Below are 16,308 nucleotides of genomic sequence, written 5' to 3' on the forward strand. Positions count from 1 at the left end.
GGTGAGATAATTCTTACTGTGGGGGTGTCCTGTGTACTGTGGCATTAGCAGCATCCCTGGTCTCTATCCACTAGATGCCAGTAGCATCTCCCCATTTTATGTTGTTATTTTTTTGGCACTGTGGATTGAATTCAGGGATGCTTTACCACTGAGCCACATGCCCAATCTTTATTTTTTATTTGTGACAGAATCTTGCTTAGGAGCCTTTCTGAGTTGCTAAGGCTAGCCTTGAACTTGCAATCCTCCTGCCTCAGACTCACAAGGCACTGGAATTACAGGTGTGTGTCATGGCACCCAGCACATCTTCCCCATCTGTGATAGCCAAAAAATGTCTCTAGACATTGCCAAGTTCTCCAGGGGAAGTGGGGTAAAATGATCCAAGTATAAACCACTGCTCCAGGTGTCGTTCAGTGGCTCCTTGGCCCAAACTGTTTTTTTCCACTCATGTCATAGGATTCTAGAGTTGTATATCACATACCCCGTTCTTTATTATATTATAGCATGAAATTTTCAGTTTAGTGATGGTTACCCCCTTGCAATAATAACATTGAAGTAACTAAGGAAGAACAAGCAAATCCAAGAAAAGCCTTGTCTACCATCTTCCTTTAGAATTTGAGTGTATATCTTTTTCTCTCTCTCTCTCTCTTTTGTTACCCAGGGGTGCTTAACCACTGACCCACATCCCAGGGAGTGAACCCAGGGGAGCTTAACCACTGAACCATATCCCCAGCCCTTTATCATTTTTTTAAAAAATTTTGAGACAGAGTCTCACTAAGTTGCTTAGAGCTTCACTAAATTACTAAAGCTGGCTTTGAACTTGTGATCCTCCTGCCTCAGCCTCCCAAGTTGCTGGGATTACAGGTGTGTGCCCCACACTCAGCTGTATATCCTTTTTTTATATATATAATTGAGTAAGGCCAAGAGAAGTAGAATGAGGAGAGAACTAGTCTCTTTAGGAGAAATATACAACCCCCTTTATCAGGAATCCATAATCTCCTCATATACCTCTTCTCCCTCTCTTTTGTGTAAGATTTTCTCTCTTGTAGGTTATTTCTGACTGCCTTGGTTAAAATTCTTACTTTTTTTAACTTTTAATTTTTTGTGGTACTGGAGATTGAACCCAAGAATGTTCTACCACTGAGCTACATCCCCAGCCCTTTTTATTTTTTTGTTTTGAGATAGGGTCTTGCTAAGTTACTGAGGCTGGTCTTGAACTTGCAATCCTCCCATCTCAGACTCCCAGTCCTTGGGACTACAAGTGTATGCCACTGTGCCTGGTTAAAGGCTCACTCTAGATGGGAAGATGAAAGTCAAGCCAGGTACTTTTTCAGCTCTTAGAATGTGCCTCTTCTAAGGAAGATCTGATCTTGTCCTTGAGGAGAAGGGAATCATTCTGGGACCATTTCAGGTTACATGGAAGTCAGCTGCCTAAGTGAAGGCAGGAGAAAGATAGCAGAGGCAGGTGCCCATCCTAGGGGCCAGGGCTTAGGTCTTTGGCCCCACTTTGGTTCCTTCAGACTGACCTCATCCCAGCCAGTGACACCAACTCTGGGTTTAGATGGTAAGAGGTTGTCAAACTTAAATGCCTTTTCCTAATATGTCAGTGCAAGGGAAGCTGGAGGAAAAAAAAAGGCCAAAGGGTTTCTATAATCATATCTTTAGGGGGCCTGCTCTGAGCTTTGCATGTCACCTGCTTCAGAGCCAGAGCCAGCTGAGGTGCATCAGGACGAGAGCGCTAGACAGAGAAGGGGGAGGCCGCATGGAGCACTGGTCTGTAGAGCAGCACGATTAGACTCTGCTTGACCCCAAGGAACTGCATAGTTTTAGAAAACCTTAAAAGGAGAGAGAAATCTTACACAGCTAAGATGGCTAATTATCTAATCTTTTGAGATTAAAATTATGTGTGGTGTTGTTGACCTTGGGCTTCTTTAAGTTTATATTTATTAATAAAACTTATTAAATGGAAGAGTACCATCAACTCTTCCAAAGCATCCAAATAGTAACCAGAGGAGTTCCTATCATCAAATTCCTAGACCTGGATTGGAGGTGCTGCTTGGTTGGGAGCAATCTGAGCAAAATGAGGGCCCAGTCCCTTCAACATGCCAAACGCTTCCTGAGCACAGCTCTGGTTGTGTACTAAGGCGGACAGAAAACCCCACTGTGCATGTCACTTTGCTTCTAACAACAAGCTTTTGGCACAGAGCAGACCGTTTTCAGGGACAACAGCTGGATAAGGGATCAGGCAGAAGTTTGGATCCCCCCCTTGGTGAGGATTCCAGCTGACTTTCCCACAATGGCTCCCCAATGGAACCTGTCCTGCCCTTTCAGCCTCAGCTCCACCAAACTGTAGGGTCTCCCTTAACAGGGCAGGGGCTCTCAAGTGCACACCCTATTCCTCTTATCTGGAGCAATTCTCTCCCTGCTTCATAAGACCAAGTTCCCAGAAGTTCTCCCCATTCGGCTGGAGGTGACTTATAGTCTCCTTCAGTGCAGCCTCAACATGATTCTTTTCTATTATGACACCTGGCACATAACAGAGTAATTATTTGTTACCATTCAGTAAAAACAAGAAAGAGAGAGAGAGAGAGAGAGAGAGGAGAAAGAATACATATTATACACGCGTTGCAAGCTCCATAAGAGAGGGATGATTGATGTCTTACTCATTTTTTATTCTTGGCACTGGGCCTGGTGCTCATTATAAGCTTACTGAAAGGATATAACTGGCCTGTCTTTCCCCTTTCCTCCTCAGTGATTTACACATAAGTCTGGCCAGTTGTCAGATTTTAGTTTTAAGGCTCATTTTGCTTTGTTTTCAATTTTCCAACAGTGTTAAAATCAACCCACAGATTTGAGAGAAACTAAGGATCAGAACTTATGTCACATGTTGAAGGCCTGGGAGGAAGCTACCCAGTGATTCTCTCATGCTTTCTGCTGCTCTGACTTGATGGGACAAAACCCATCATTTCTTCAGCAAAGACTGCCTGGGCCACTAAAGATAGTCACAGGGCCAAGGGCTGGCCTTGTATCCACCCCTGCTGCTCCGGGATTTAGGCCTGTGAGAGCAATGCGGCTTTCTGTTCTGGGCCTGAATTCCTGCAATTGGGAGGGCAGAGCCCTCAGTCCCTTCCACAGTTGTGTAAAACCAATTCTCTTGTATAACCTGGTGGTGTCTTTTTGGCAGATTTCTTTGTAGAAATTATTTCTTTGCTGGGTTACACAATGTTAATAAGGATAATTCCCATTTGTCCTCTGATGGTAGCAATGCTCTGTGGTTATTGAGGACATCTTCCTTGCTTTTCTTACCAAGAATTATCTGAAAAGAACACTAGCTTTAGAGCCACTTGACTCTATGATTTATAATAGAGCACAATTATAGTGGTTTTACCATCCTAAACTGGATTTCATGTATTTAAATGATCGAACCCTTGGTAAACCTAAACTCTCCTGTCCTCTTATACAGGACTAGAGATTGCTAACCACCCATCTGTGTGTTATTACTACGCAGCATGCCACCTATATAATCAGTCTATCCTTCACAGTAATACTTTGAAAGGAAAACAAGTGTATTCCATATCAAATAGCATTGCAAATAGAGCTAGAAAATACAACAGTGTTGTTCCAGGAACCCCAAGACGTGTAAACAGGTCTTATGTGTGTTTATACTTGAGGCTTCAGAAGACCTCAAAAGCAGTTAACCAGCATCCTCGGGCCAGCCAGATGCCAGTGGAAGACGAAGCTGCCAAGCCAGCCAGAACAGGTAGTGAGGCCCTGGTGGCAAGCAGCCCCTGATCCTCTCCAGGTGTCTGCACCTTCCTGGATGAGGTGTGCGATGATCCAGTTCTGTATTCATGTGATTTCCTTTTGTATGTCGCACTGCCCTATCTTGGCTCACCTTCACTCATTCACGTGAGTTGGCCAGCAGGTAGCTCTCCACCTTCGCACAGCAGTCTCCTCCTACCGCCAGCTCAGGAGCCCTGCCATTGAGTTCTTATCCAGTGGCTCTCTCAGGCCACCTCTGTGAACCAGCTGTCTCTATTTCTCCCATCTGTCTCATTGTTCTTCAGGGGAACTGCCTGTTTTAGTCCCCATTTAGAAACATATCACTTCTTTGTTTATTTGAACAAAACTGTCTGACTTTGCCTGTTCTCTACAGCATCCCAGAGACTGGGCTACACCTGAGTCTTTGCTATAAATAGGCTTTGGCTTCTCTCTCTTGGCTCTAGTTCTCTAATTGCCCTGACAGTTCTCCCTGTGCTCTGGAAGTCCCATGAATTTTCCCTCTCTAGTTAGTAAATGCTTTGGCTCTACCTCTACCTGGACCCGAGTCCACAGAGTCCCACTTCCTTGATGGTTGGTGCTGCCTCAATGGGCAAGGGCCACAGTCCAGACAAATCTTGCCCGAGGCTTCATGAGGAGGTGGAACTCTTAGGTCATACCTTCAGGGGCAATCCTTCTCCTTAACAGTTTGGTTCATTGCTTGATTGAGCTGCTTTGTTTTGGCTGCCTTTGAAAAGGCACCTGTCCCAATCTCTGGGGCTTTCCTTGTCTTCATGGCTGTTTATTCTCATTGAATTGTTTTTAAGGAGAGGCAATTTAGTCCCTGACAAGTGGTCATCCAGGAACAAAGAGCTCAGATTAGAGCACCTGATCAAATTATACTGGTGTTTCTAGAGCCTAATTCAATCAAAAGCACTGCACAGTGAATGGAGAGAAAGCCAGACTCTGTCCCCAAAGAAGCTACCAACTGGGATCATGTGTTCTGGAGAAAAGTCCCATCCAGGGGCCTTGTTCTCCATTGACCTTGTTCGGCAAACTAAGGCCACAGGATGAAGGCACCTCCTCTAGGCATGGATTGGGACTGCTCAGCTGTTTGAAGGCCTGTGTGGCTCTCAGGATGTTTGAGGTGACTGAGAAAGAGACGACTTTAGAAACAGTTCATTTTGGACAGACTGGCCAAGTGGTCAGGCTCACTAGTAATAGTCTTTATGTGGCAAGAGCTGGGTGGGCACCACAAAATTCTGGAGCTTTAGAAACAAGGAAAAAAGTGAATTTCATTGAAGGGCTTGTAAAAGAAACCACGGCCAGTTTTTCTTTTTTTCCTTAAGACCCCAAGGATCAAGGTCTCTGGTTACTTTTAAACAAACAAGCAAGTACTACCTCCCCGCCAAAAAAAAAAAAAAACCCAACATACCCAAATACCAAGTTGCACTGTGCAGTGGCCATGGGCCAGGCAGGGGACAGAGCCTGTGATGTATAAACACCTACATCATAGAGGCTCCTGCCCCAAGCACCTCCCAAGCCACAGACTGTTTCTCGTGTTCAGGTTACAGGAAGAGGCCTAGGTAGGGAATCTGCCCATGGAGCCCTTCTCTCTGCCACTTGGGTGGCCATGAGCTGGTCATGGTAGCCTAGGAGCAGGGAGAACAGGACACTCTGTCCTTGGGAATAGCTCCCTGCATGCCTGCTCTGCTTACCCTAATAGCAGTCCAGGGCCACCTGAGAAAGCCAGATCAAGGACACACAGGGGCCAGCCTCACATTAGGGAGGCTTTACAGGCTCCATGTGAGATAGCAGGATAGTAGGGAAGGGGCATAGGTTGCTGGACCTTGGGGGATCAGCTAGACTCTGGCCAGAGGACAGGAGAAGGAAGGAGTAAAACCTCCACCTGCAGCATCAAGTCTGGTTCCCCAGGGTGTCAAATGCCCCAGAAGCATATTCCTGGTCCTCTGTTAGCATCTCACATTGGACAGGACTGTCCTGAGGTTTCAGTGGCCATGGTGAACTTCATGGGAACAGGCTCTTCTGTGTGTCAGGCTGGGTGGCCACCATCTGCTTCCAGTGTGAGTTAGAACCAACACTCCTCCGCCAAACAGATACACACAAGTATCTGTTGAGATCAGACCACCACCAGAGAAGAGGGTTTATGTAAACAGAGACTCTTTAGATGGAGAACCTGATTGGGAGAAAGGGGAAGAGTTGTTAAGAACTTGGAAGCATCAGGCTGGGGGTGGCCAGAGAAGATGTCATAACTGGGTTCCTCTGCTCACTCAAGAAGGTAGATTTACATGAGACCCCCCTGGGAGGTCCCCAGTAGGCCAACTGTGGGATTTTACCTTAGATGTCTGGGCACTAATTGAGACTCACTGAGGATTCCTACCTAACCCACCCCTTCTGTCCCCAGTAGTGACTTACTAGACCATAGTCCCCTGGTTGTGTGTAGAAGAGAAGGGAGGCAGGTATGGTAGAGGAGTTTGTCTAGTAGTACCAAACAAAACCAGAACCAAATCATGATAATAGAGTGAGTGGGGTGGGGGAGAAGGCTGGTGGCAGATTCCTGAGGAAAATGAGCAGGTACCATAGTAGACAACAGCCTGCCACTGAGGCTGATTCTCAGCCTTCCTCCTCTTCCCTCTTTGGCCACACTGTATTAAAAACTAGTCTTTCTCGAGCAAAGAAACTGTTGTGGTAAAGGAGCATGGGAAGGAAGAATAACAGTATGAATCTCTAGGTAGGCATTCCCTCTGCTCCCTCAGATAGTCACCTGAGCCAAGGGTGACCACCCCTAGAAGGGTTGCAGAAGCCCTGCCTCACCAACCAAACAAAAGTTGAGTTTCTGTCAACACCTATCAGACCCAGCAGAGTTGGACTCTAATTTCTAATCTTTTCCTCCCCCTTTTAATTGGAAATCCTGTCGACCCAGGACTAAGTGTGGGTATGTGGCTGACCGGCCGTGCATGCTGCAGCTGGGTGACCCCTGTGATTCTCAGTGTGATCTGGGCCTGTGATATTTCCAGCTCTGTTTCTCTGTGCTGTTGCTCTGGCTCTGGACCCCTCCTCACTGAGTCTCACCTTCAAATCACTCTCTAATTCAAAAATGAACTGCCAATCATGTTCTTCTAATGAAAAACCTAATCATTCTACAGCATGTGTACAAAGGCTCTACTTACGACCTTCCTGGGAGGGAATGGTGGGAGGGCATTGCCTGAAAACAAATGTAAGCCCAATGTGGAGGTCAGATGACTGTCCATGTGACCTTGGCAATGGGCTTGATTGTTTGGGACCCCAAAGGAACTTGGGGATAAAACTGATTGATAGACATTCCAATGGGCCTCAACTCCAGGAAGCAAAGATGGAGTGAGTTCTTATTCTGTGGTCCAGGGTTTCTCAAAGTGTGGTTCATGTACCATGTGCATCAGAATCAGCTGGAGGTGCTTGGTAAAATGCAGATTCCTAGGCCCCACACCAAATAAATTATATCTGGGTCTCTGAGAGTTGGGGGCTTTTGTTTATTTGTTTTTGTTTTTTGTTTTTTAAATCTACATTTTGAACAAGCTTTCCAGATGATTCTTGTGCAGGTTTGAGAAACCCTGCTGGAAACCACTACATTGCAAATGGCTCCCTTTAAGTACTCCAGCCAGTCCCACTGAGCCACAGACCAAAATCTGAGGCCAGAGATGGGGAAGTTTTGTCTTTCTGAGAATGATTATGCAGCTGGGACATGATTACACTCATCTACTGTGGGATGAAATAAAGGGGAGGGAGGGATGTAACTTGTTGTCCACTGCCTCTTCACCAGGCATCATCCTTTCAGTGGCCTTGGCTGGCATTCTTGGCATCTGTATTGTCCTGGCAGTGTCCATTTGGCTTTTCAAAAGGAAGAAGAGGTGAGCTGGTTTGGATTCATAAGTCCTTTATGATTGGTCCATCTGGGAAGACAGCCTTGCAGAAGGAAGAGCCCCTGTCATTTGAATCAACACAGTCTAGCAGGGCTGGTCCCACACATCCTTGCCCCAGCCTCCTTTGCAGCAGACACTGATTGTTCAAGGGTCACTGTGCTCAGATTTGGGGGGTGTACACCAATCTTGCTGCCATTGCTGATTAGCCGTGTGACCTTGGACAAGAGGCTTGAGTTGGGTTTTGCCTAAACACAAGCAGCTATTCTTACTAAGACTTTTCCATCTGGTTTTCCTTCTATAAATCCAAAAAGAAAAAAATGAAGGAAAACCTCATGTCTCACATTAGTATAAATACTCTTGGTCCATAGTTTGTCTTTTCCTAAAACATAATTTATTCTTCCTGGTATGAAAGATAAAAAGGTTTCCAGGAATTATGAAGGAATAATGGGACTTCCTTCAAACTGCAGGTCTGATATTTAAAGACCAGTTGGAAAATGAAGAGGTTCCATTTTGGTTAATGCTTTATTTGGGGGCATTCTCTCCTAAGGCGAACAGAATTGGGAAAGATCCCAAATAGTAAAATCTGATTTCTAAAATTCCCTCATTGCATATATGAGTCAGACTGTTCTCTTTCTCCCTCCCCCGATTTTTTAACAATACTTGTTTGTTCTTATTGTTCCAGTAGCAAAAAAGGTGACAACAAGGGAGTTATTTATAAACCAGCCATTAAGAAGGAGACCGAGGCCCATGCCTGAAGTCCCTGGCACTCCCAGATGTCCAAGGAAGGAAGTTGTTTTGGACACCACATACTTTGGCTCTGTGAACACTTTACAATACCACAAAGTGTTCTTTGGAGCTCAACCTACAAACACCCCATACCTTTTGGGGGCCTCCAATTGGGCTTGCCACTGCCTGGTGCCACTATCACCCCCATTGTGATCCATTGATGGGATGAGCTCTAGACCAGAAGGTGGGAACTTGGAACTGACTGCTCTGTGTGAGATGGCTGTGCTGTCTGGATTCTGGGTCACAAAACAAGCCACCTGCTAGTGACCTATTACTAGTTGGAAAACACTTCCATCCTGGTTCTCACTTGGTATGTTCTCAAGTGTCCTGGAAATTCGTCTTATTCTCCCAGCTTCCAGGCTAGAATGTATACTCTCTGTTTAGGCATTGCTTTTGAAACTCAGTTTCTTTCCTTCCTCCTTTGGATTTCCTTCTGCTCAGATAAACCTTCAGTCTGACCTCACAGAAGAATTGAGACAGGAAGGATCAGGATGTCAGAAAGAAATGAAAACAAGAGATATACTGTGTGATGTAGTGGGGGAATTTTCATATTCCTGTTCCTTGGGTCAGAGACACTGATTGGACCTTAGAATATGGCAGTCTCAAGTTCCATTTCTTGGTGAGGATGAAAGGGTAACAGAAAGAAGAGAGAAAAAAGAGGGGGAGAAGTAATGGGAAGACAGACATGGTCTGGGAGAGTTTCTGTGAAGTCAGCACTGGAATCACAAGTCACCTCCCGGCCACCATGTGAGAAGGACTGAATGTTAAGTTCAACCTACACTCCCATCAGTGAGGCAGTTGTGTTTTATACTCTACAAGTTTTATTAATAAGTGTTCCTTGAAAATGAGTTGCTTCCTGTCTCCTAGAGTAGATGTAAGTTCTGAGATGATCTGCTTTTGAACCTTCAGAAAATAGGCAGAAACAAAATGATTGTAGAAATTTGTCTCTTTTGCCCAGATATCTTTCTCCCACTTCTGTGACTCTCTTACTGCCAACCTGGAATCAGGGACTGTCTCTTCCTCTGACTTTGAAGGTTTCTAATCATGCTTAGTTGAAATATAGTTTCATGCTACAAGAGCAGGAAGCTATCTATGCAGGGGCTAGCATGGTCCTGGTATTTAAGGACCAATATTAATGGAATGTTGCTAAGATTCTGCATTGTTCTTCCTCCCCAAGTCACAAAGACTAAGAAGACAATTCTTTCCTCATTTTCCTCCCATAGAGGTGGGAGCCTTGTAACAGTCAGTTCCATGACTGAGAAGGAGCCTCAACCACTAGCCCCTGATAGCTAGTTTCCTGCTTGTAGTTCACAGGGAACTTTCTGGTTCACAGTCTCATTTTGACAGCATAGAATGTCCTCTCTTGAAGCACAAGTTTCTTTATAATATCTTCCTCATTCTACTCCTCACTCCGACTTGAAAAATTCTTTTTGTCACTGCCATAACTTTTCATAATGACAGCAATTCCTATGTCTTTGTAGCCTGTTTTGCTAGGCAAGTTTACAAGTGACCTCACGGGGACTCAGATGTGTGTCTGTGTGTGTGTGTGCACGTGAGCATGTGAGACTAATGTCAGCCTTGGAACCAGGTGTGGTGTCCCAACCTTGCCATTACATGCCTGTGCATTATCAAATGACAGAAAAGACAACCCTCATGACCAAGCAACATGAAATAGGTGATTTCTTGGCCTTGGTCCAAAATTGCCAATCAGAAACTAGTAAAAACCACTCCAAACCAGCTGGATTGTCTTTCCAAAAAAACCCCTCTGTATACATGAATGAGTTTTATGAGAGAACACAGAGATCATTGTACCTGGCACAAGGGCAGGCTGTTGAAAGGGAGACTCACTGGAAGGTGAAAATGGTGGCTTTTATCCTTCCCTCTTCCCCGTCAGCATGGTCCAGGTACTCAGCCCTCATGGCTGAGATGAAACAAAGCCAGAAAAAATGCTCCAAGAATCAATGCTGTCAACTTCTTTGCTAATCCTGCAGGACTCCTGAAGATCCAGCTTTCCTCAGATTCTTACTCATTCCACTGACACGAGCTGTCACTGCAGGAAACCAGTGCTGTCGCGTGTGACGCACAGCTATCCTACACTCGCCACTTAACTCTGTTGAGTGGTGGGTGCCTGGGAGGCTCCAGTGGGTGTTGTGTTAGGCACATGACAGGTACAGCCCACAGAAACAAGGCACAGGCTGAGGGAGCGACATGGGGAAGTCCCTGGCTTCTCCAGTCTTTCCTTTGCCTCTCACTAAAGGGGATCTCGAGCATCTTTGATTTGCCTCTTTAGTATCATCTGGTAAAAATCTGTATGAGTTGCTTTAAATACTAGAGTTTCTAGTATTTGCTGTGCTGACTCCCCTAATCTCATTTCAAGTTCAGATCCTAAATTCCACTCCCTTGTGGGACTCTATCAAGACCTCGTGACAGGCCTTTGGGAAGCACTGGGGTCTGTAGCACCCCTTAGTCCCTGTGCCTGGGACCATAGGCCACCGTGGTGATGGTCTGTTGAGCACTTCCATATTTATTGCCACAATGATTGTAATACAGACATATCTGTAAGTATAATAAATGATAAATAAAATGTTTTTCACATCAGACCAACTTTTTTTTTTGGCCAGGGGAGGTACAGTTAAAAGCATTACTATTGCAAAATGCTTTGAAGCTCCCTATTATGGTGATGAGTAACAAATGAGAACAGTCATTGTCATTGGCATCCAGGTCTTACAATCTGGTTCCAAAGAAAAATACACAGATGGACTTAATCACTGAGTTGAATATGGAGGCCTATGTGCAGCCCCCAGTTGCACAGCTGCTTAGTCAGCAAGGCTGGGAAATCCAGAGTAACTAGAGCCAGGCCTAGGGAGAGGGCGCTGTGCAAGCTGGGGCTTGAAGACAAGTCAGATTTGAACAGATGGGTAGAAAAAAGGGGGGTATTCTGAACCAAAGGATTGAATATAGGGAATAGGTCCCATATCTCTTCTTGCTTCTGAGAGTATTTTATACAGCAGGTGGATGGCTTCTCTTGGTTGCCTCTTACTTTATTTTGAATCTGTTTGCAAAATATGCTGTCACCTGCCCTCCCCCACCATATAATCTTTTATCTAAACAAGATTTCATATCCTGGTTTGCTAAAATAGACAGTCCTGTGAAGGTTACAGGTAAGCACCATCACTGTATGAGTTATTTAGAAAAGTCTCCAATTTTCACTTTATCGGCCCTAGGATGGATATGGGTGAACTATGCAAGAGTCATTTGCTCCAGGAGGTGATACAGCAGCTGACCCAGCTTTGAAGTAGAAACATTACAAATCCTCCAGCTTCTAACTGTCTCTTTAGCTGTAACTCAGAGATTCTCTGGTTCTACCTTTCAGCATCCTAGGTGTCATAGCCATTTGCGAGGATGATGCTAGGCAGCAGAGAGACAGTCTACTGAAAGGCAGGAGCCTTGGACTTGCTCCTATCCCAGTGGGGATGGGGTAGGGAAGACATTTGAGTACTTGCTGTAGACTGCTCACCTCCTTTGAGGGTCTTCCTTCTCTATCCACAGCCTTCCCCCATTCCCTGAGTGCAACACTCTTCTGAGTTGATGTCAGGCTGGCAAGAGCCATGAGTTGGCAGAACCAACTTGGGTCCTTCAGCTTTGTCATTATCTCATCTAAATGCAGCTGAAACAATCTCAAGCCCATAGCCCAAAAGAATGTGAGACACATGACACATGTAGTCACACTAAAAAAGAGTAAAGAAACCAGTGACATTAATTCTAATAACATTTTAAAAATCCAATAGATTTCAAACACTATAATTCCCACATGTAATTAATATTTTAATGAGATATTTTAATTTTGCAGTACTAAGTTTTCAAAATCTGGTGTGTATTTTACACTTACAACACATCTCAATTCAGATGCTAAATTTTCCTTGTAAATATTTGATCTGTACTTTGATTTCATCAATTTTACTGTTGAAAAGCAGAGTTGCTCTTAACATAAAGTTTTCCAAATTACTGAATCTATTATCAGCTTTTAAATTTAAATTGATTAAAATAAAATAAATTGAGCTTCTCAGTTTCACTAACCACACTCCAAGTGCTCAATAGCCACTTGAGGCCAGTCCCCACCTTGATGAACTCTGCAGATGTGGAGTGCTCAGCTCCTTTGAGATGCCCTTGAAGCCTAGGGAACTTCCACACAGAAATAAACCCTGGAGGAACATCTTGGGGTCGAGGAATGGGAATGGGAGATAGAAGACGAGGGACATCTAGGTGAAGGTGAAGACATGAAGGCAGGAAAATGAAGCCAAGATGAATGATTAGCAGCAGACTCTGGACTCTTTCCTTCTCTCCTCCTACCTTGTCCCCTGCTGCAGGGGGCAGCTTCTTGACCTTCCTGGCCCTGACCACTGCCTGGGGTCCAGGTGCTCAGGAGTGTCAGCCCTGGGGCATTCCAGTGCTTTTGCCAGAGTGTGGACTGCAGGCTCATGGACACCTGATTAACAGCAGAAGAACCTTTCTGTAGCACCCCGGCCAGGTGCCAAAAATGTACCTCCCTCCCCTCCCTGCTCCACACGTTCTTTCCCACCTCTGGTCCCCTTGGAGCCCTGAGGTTCCCACACTGGCAAGGCATTTCTAGGCTTCTGTAGCCTGGCAGAATGAAGGGAACAGTTTCTGGCAAAGTCTGCTTTTGTAACTAGTTCTGCTGGCCCCTATGTTATGAACAGAGGACTTCCTTCAAGGTAGCAGAAGTCCCAGGGCTGTTCCCAGGAGGAAACCTGATCTCTGGGGCCACCTGCTGGGAGGTGGAGGCACCATCCTCAGTCTGCACTGAGGCCACCTCTGAGTAGCCATCCAAACTGGAGATGACCTGGCAAGGACACAACACCCTCAGGCTCAGATTCAACTGTCACAGGGTGTGGGTGGAAGGTGTGAGGTCCAGACAATGCTATAGGAGTCCCCCTTTCCACCCATACCCCTTCATTACAGAATGAGAGATAAAGGCCAAAGTACCTTGCTGTACTGAATAAAGCACCATAAAAAAGTTATCACAACCATTATGACTGTAGGTCAACAAGCAATTGGACAACGCCTCTCGTGTGGATACTCTTTACTGTTACAGTGCCCTTCACTCCATTATGCAACAACCCAGGAAAAGGCAAAGCATATTCAAAGTGGGAAACAAAGACTCTGGCTACCCAGGTCAAACTCACAGCTACTGCACCAGAATCTTTGGTGACAGGGCAAAGGCCACCTTCACAGCTCCAGTAACACAGAAACCTTCTTGTAATAGAATTCACTATGATTACCCCAATCATGCAGTAACCTCATAAAACCCCACAAGTCAGGGAAGGAACGTGATCTCTACTCACATGGCCAGCTATGACCTCTCAATATTGTAAGTCAAAGTCATTATTTCTGCTTGATTTCATGCATTTCAAATATTAACTTTTAATTACCTGCAATGAAGACAATAAACACAGGGCCCCTGGGCTCAAGGGTAAATGGAGACCTCTAAAGCAATTCTGTTTTGGTGATGAGAGTCAACCAGCCTTCTCTGGAAGAAGCAAAGAATTTTCTAGAGAAATAGGCAACATGACCAGTTAGTGCCTCTGCTGAAACTAGATATCCAGCAACAGGTCCTGTGCATCTTGGTGTTTCTCCTTCCTCACCATCCAAATGCACAATCATTTGAAAAGTTTTTCTGAATATGGTACATGGAGGACAGGGCAGCCACTAACAAGCATAGCTCAGGGGCTTATCACTCTCTCCTAACCATTGGGTGAAATCTGAATTCATCTCCCTCCTATCCTTCAAAATAATTTCTAGCTGATTTTCTCATACCTCCTCATTTAAGAGCAAAGATTTAATGAACAACTTCCATCTGCTAGGGGCAGATTAAGTGGTGGGGACCCAAGATGAGTTAGGCAGGGTCCCTATATTCAATGAGTCTGTCTCCCTAGACAAACAGAAGCCACTAACCATAATATATAGCAGTGCGTAAAGAATCTATGCATCCATGAGCAAAAGAATGGCTAAACAAACTGTGGTATATCCGTGGAATGGAATAATTCAGCAATAAAAGGTTGCAAATTTTGATATACACTAAAATAAGGATGAATCTCAGAAAATTATGTTGGGTAAAAAAATTAGACACAATAGCACATTTCATGTTATTCTAATATTAAAATTTTTAAAAAGTGAAATTAATTTATGGCGATGGGAGTGGGAGTGGATGAAGGCTCTTGAAAGTGGTATGATTTGACTGAAAAGGAACAGGTGGGAAACATCAGAGGGTGATTGGGGTGGGGGTGACACAGTTGAACATATTGGCCAAAACCCATCCATCCAAGCACAGATAATTTTATTGTATGTAAATTATTCCTTGAATTTAAAAAAGCATAAAGGTTTACAGTGGAGAAAACCACTTGCTTCTCTAATTCTAATGAAGTTAGGAAAGACTTCAGACAAGACGTGACACTTAAGCAGGACCTTGAGGAGAAAAAGAACGTTTTCATCTGTGTTTTTCCTTATAGGGTTTTGTTATCAGGGTAACACTAGCTCACAGAATGAACTGAGTGCCATCGATTCCATTTTTCAGAAGAGTTTTTGTAGAATTGGTATTGTTTCTTTTTAAATGTTTGTTAGAATTCTCCAGTGAAGTCTTCTAGGAGTTTTCTTTAGAAAAATTACAGGAGATTTCTGGTTAGCCCAACGTATAAAGAGTTTAGAAGTCAGTACTCCCATCCTTACATGAAAAAAATATGCAAATCAATAATTTTATTGAACCCATCAGAGAACTACCATCTCAGGGCAAACTACCACCCTGAAATCTGGAGAGATGAGAATCATCCAGACAGCCACAATTGTAATTTTCTTACCTGGAATAGAAGCTGCTGGAGCCATAAACTAGTGAAGATTCTTCAATGTTAATTCTGACAAACCACTAGAGTTTGAGTATAGACTAGCCAGAAAATGAGATATAGTGTCATTGTTGTAAAATACATCCAGGGGTTTCCCCACAACAAAGGCCTACGCTCTAAGGAAAAAAGACTTTACCAGAGCCCCATCCCACCTGGGGCAAAGGGATTTGTCCCACTTCCATTCCCTTTGGTCTTCCTGTCTCATCTAACCTGGCCTGGGGTGAGGGGATGACGGGGGATTGGAGGAGTGGGGGAGGTTGAGACACTTAACCCAGGGATGTCAGCCTATTGAAAAACTGATATTTTGATTTTAGGATTACAGGACATGTTCCATCCTCCACATCTCATTGCCACACCATCAGGGTTCCAGTATATAACAGTGGATTAGAGCCTACTGAGCTGCAAGATACAGACTTTCTCTGAAAAGAAGCATTTGGGGAAGCCCCAAGTCAAGTAGGACATTAAAAACAAGACCAGTAGAGGGAGCCTTTGGCATATACAACTTCAGCACACATTAACTGTAGTTCAACTGCTGCCCAGTTTATCCTAAAATTAACACTAAAGGCTTAGTCAATTTCTAATATACAAAAGGTTATGTTATTTTCAGCAATAATTACAATGCATGTTAAGAGGCAAGAAAAATCTGAAATGTTAATTCTGACAAACCACTAGAGTTTGAGTATAGACTCATACAGATATAAGGCTATTCAGATTTTTTAATACTTGAGATTTGTGAATTTTTTTTAAAAAAGGATTTTTTTGTTTGATCTTTTAAATTTATTGGCATTAAGTTGTCCATTATATTCCCTGTTACTTAATAATATAGGATCTATAGTGATGTCTCCCTCTCAATCCTGATATCGTTGCTCTTTTTTCTCCTTATTGATCTGTTCAGTTTTATCAATGTTAACCAGACATTTAATTTTCTCTGT

The 16,308-nt window shown here is 44.1% G+C and overlaps 2 protein-coding genes across 9 annotated transcripts in view; one reads left to right on the top strand and one right to left on the bottom strand.

The window, feature by feature from the left end:
• Window positions 1-11,060, top strand: part of Ca12 (carbonic anhydrase 12) — a 56,919-nt gene extending 45,859 nt beyond the window's left edge. For 2 of the 8 annotated variants that reach the window (XM_048793693.1, XM_048793686.1), the window contains exons 9-11: window positions 6,701-6,712; window positions 7,577-7,664; window positions 8,359-11,060. In XM_048793693.1, coding sequence (XP_048649650.1) covers window positions 6,701-6,712; window positions 7,577-7,664; window positions 8,359-8,431 — 173 coding nt within the window. In that variant the 3' untranslated portion in view covers window positions 8,432-11,060. The remainder of the gene's footprint in view (window positions 1-6,700; window positions 6,713-7,576; window positions 7,665-8,358) is intronic. The other 6 variants (XM_048793694.1, XM_048793690.1, XM_048793692.1 and 3 more) reach the window with 5 other exon arrangements.
• Window positions 1-16,308, bottom strand: part of Aph1b (aph-1 homolog B, gamma-secretase subunit) — a 57,619-nt gene that overhangs the window by 11,016 nt on the left and 30,295 nt on the right. The gene's annotated exons all lie outside the window — the stretch shown is intronic.

Source organism: Marmota marmota, unplaced genomic scaffold (genome assembly GCF_001458135.2).
Source record: "Marmota marmota marmota unplaced genomic scaffold, marMar, whole genome shotgun sequence".
NCBI lineage: Eukaryota > Metazoa > Chordata > Mammalia > Rodentia > Sciuridae > Marmota > Marmota marmota.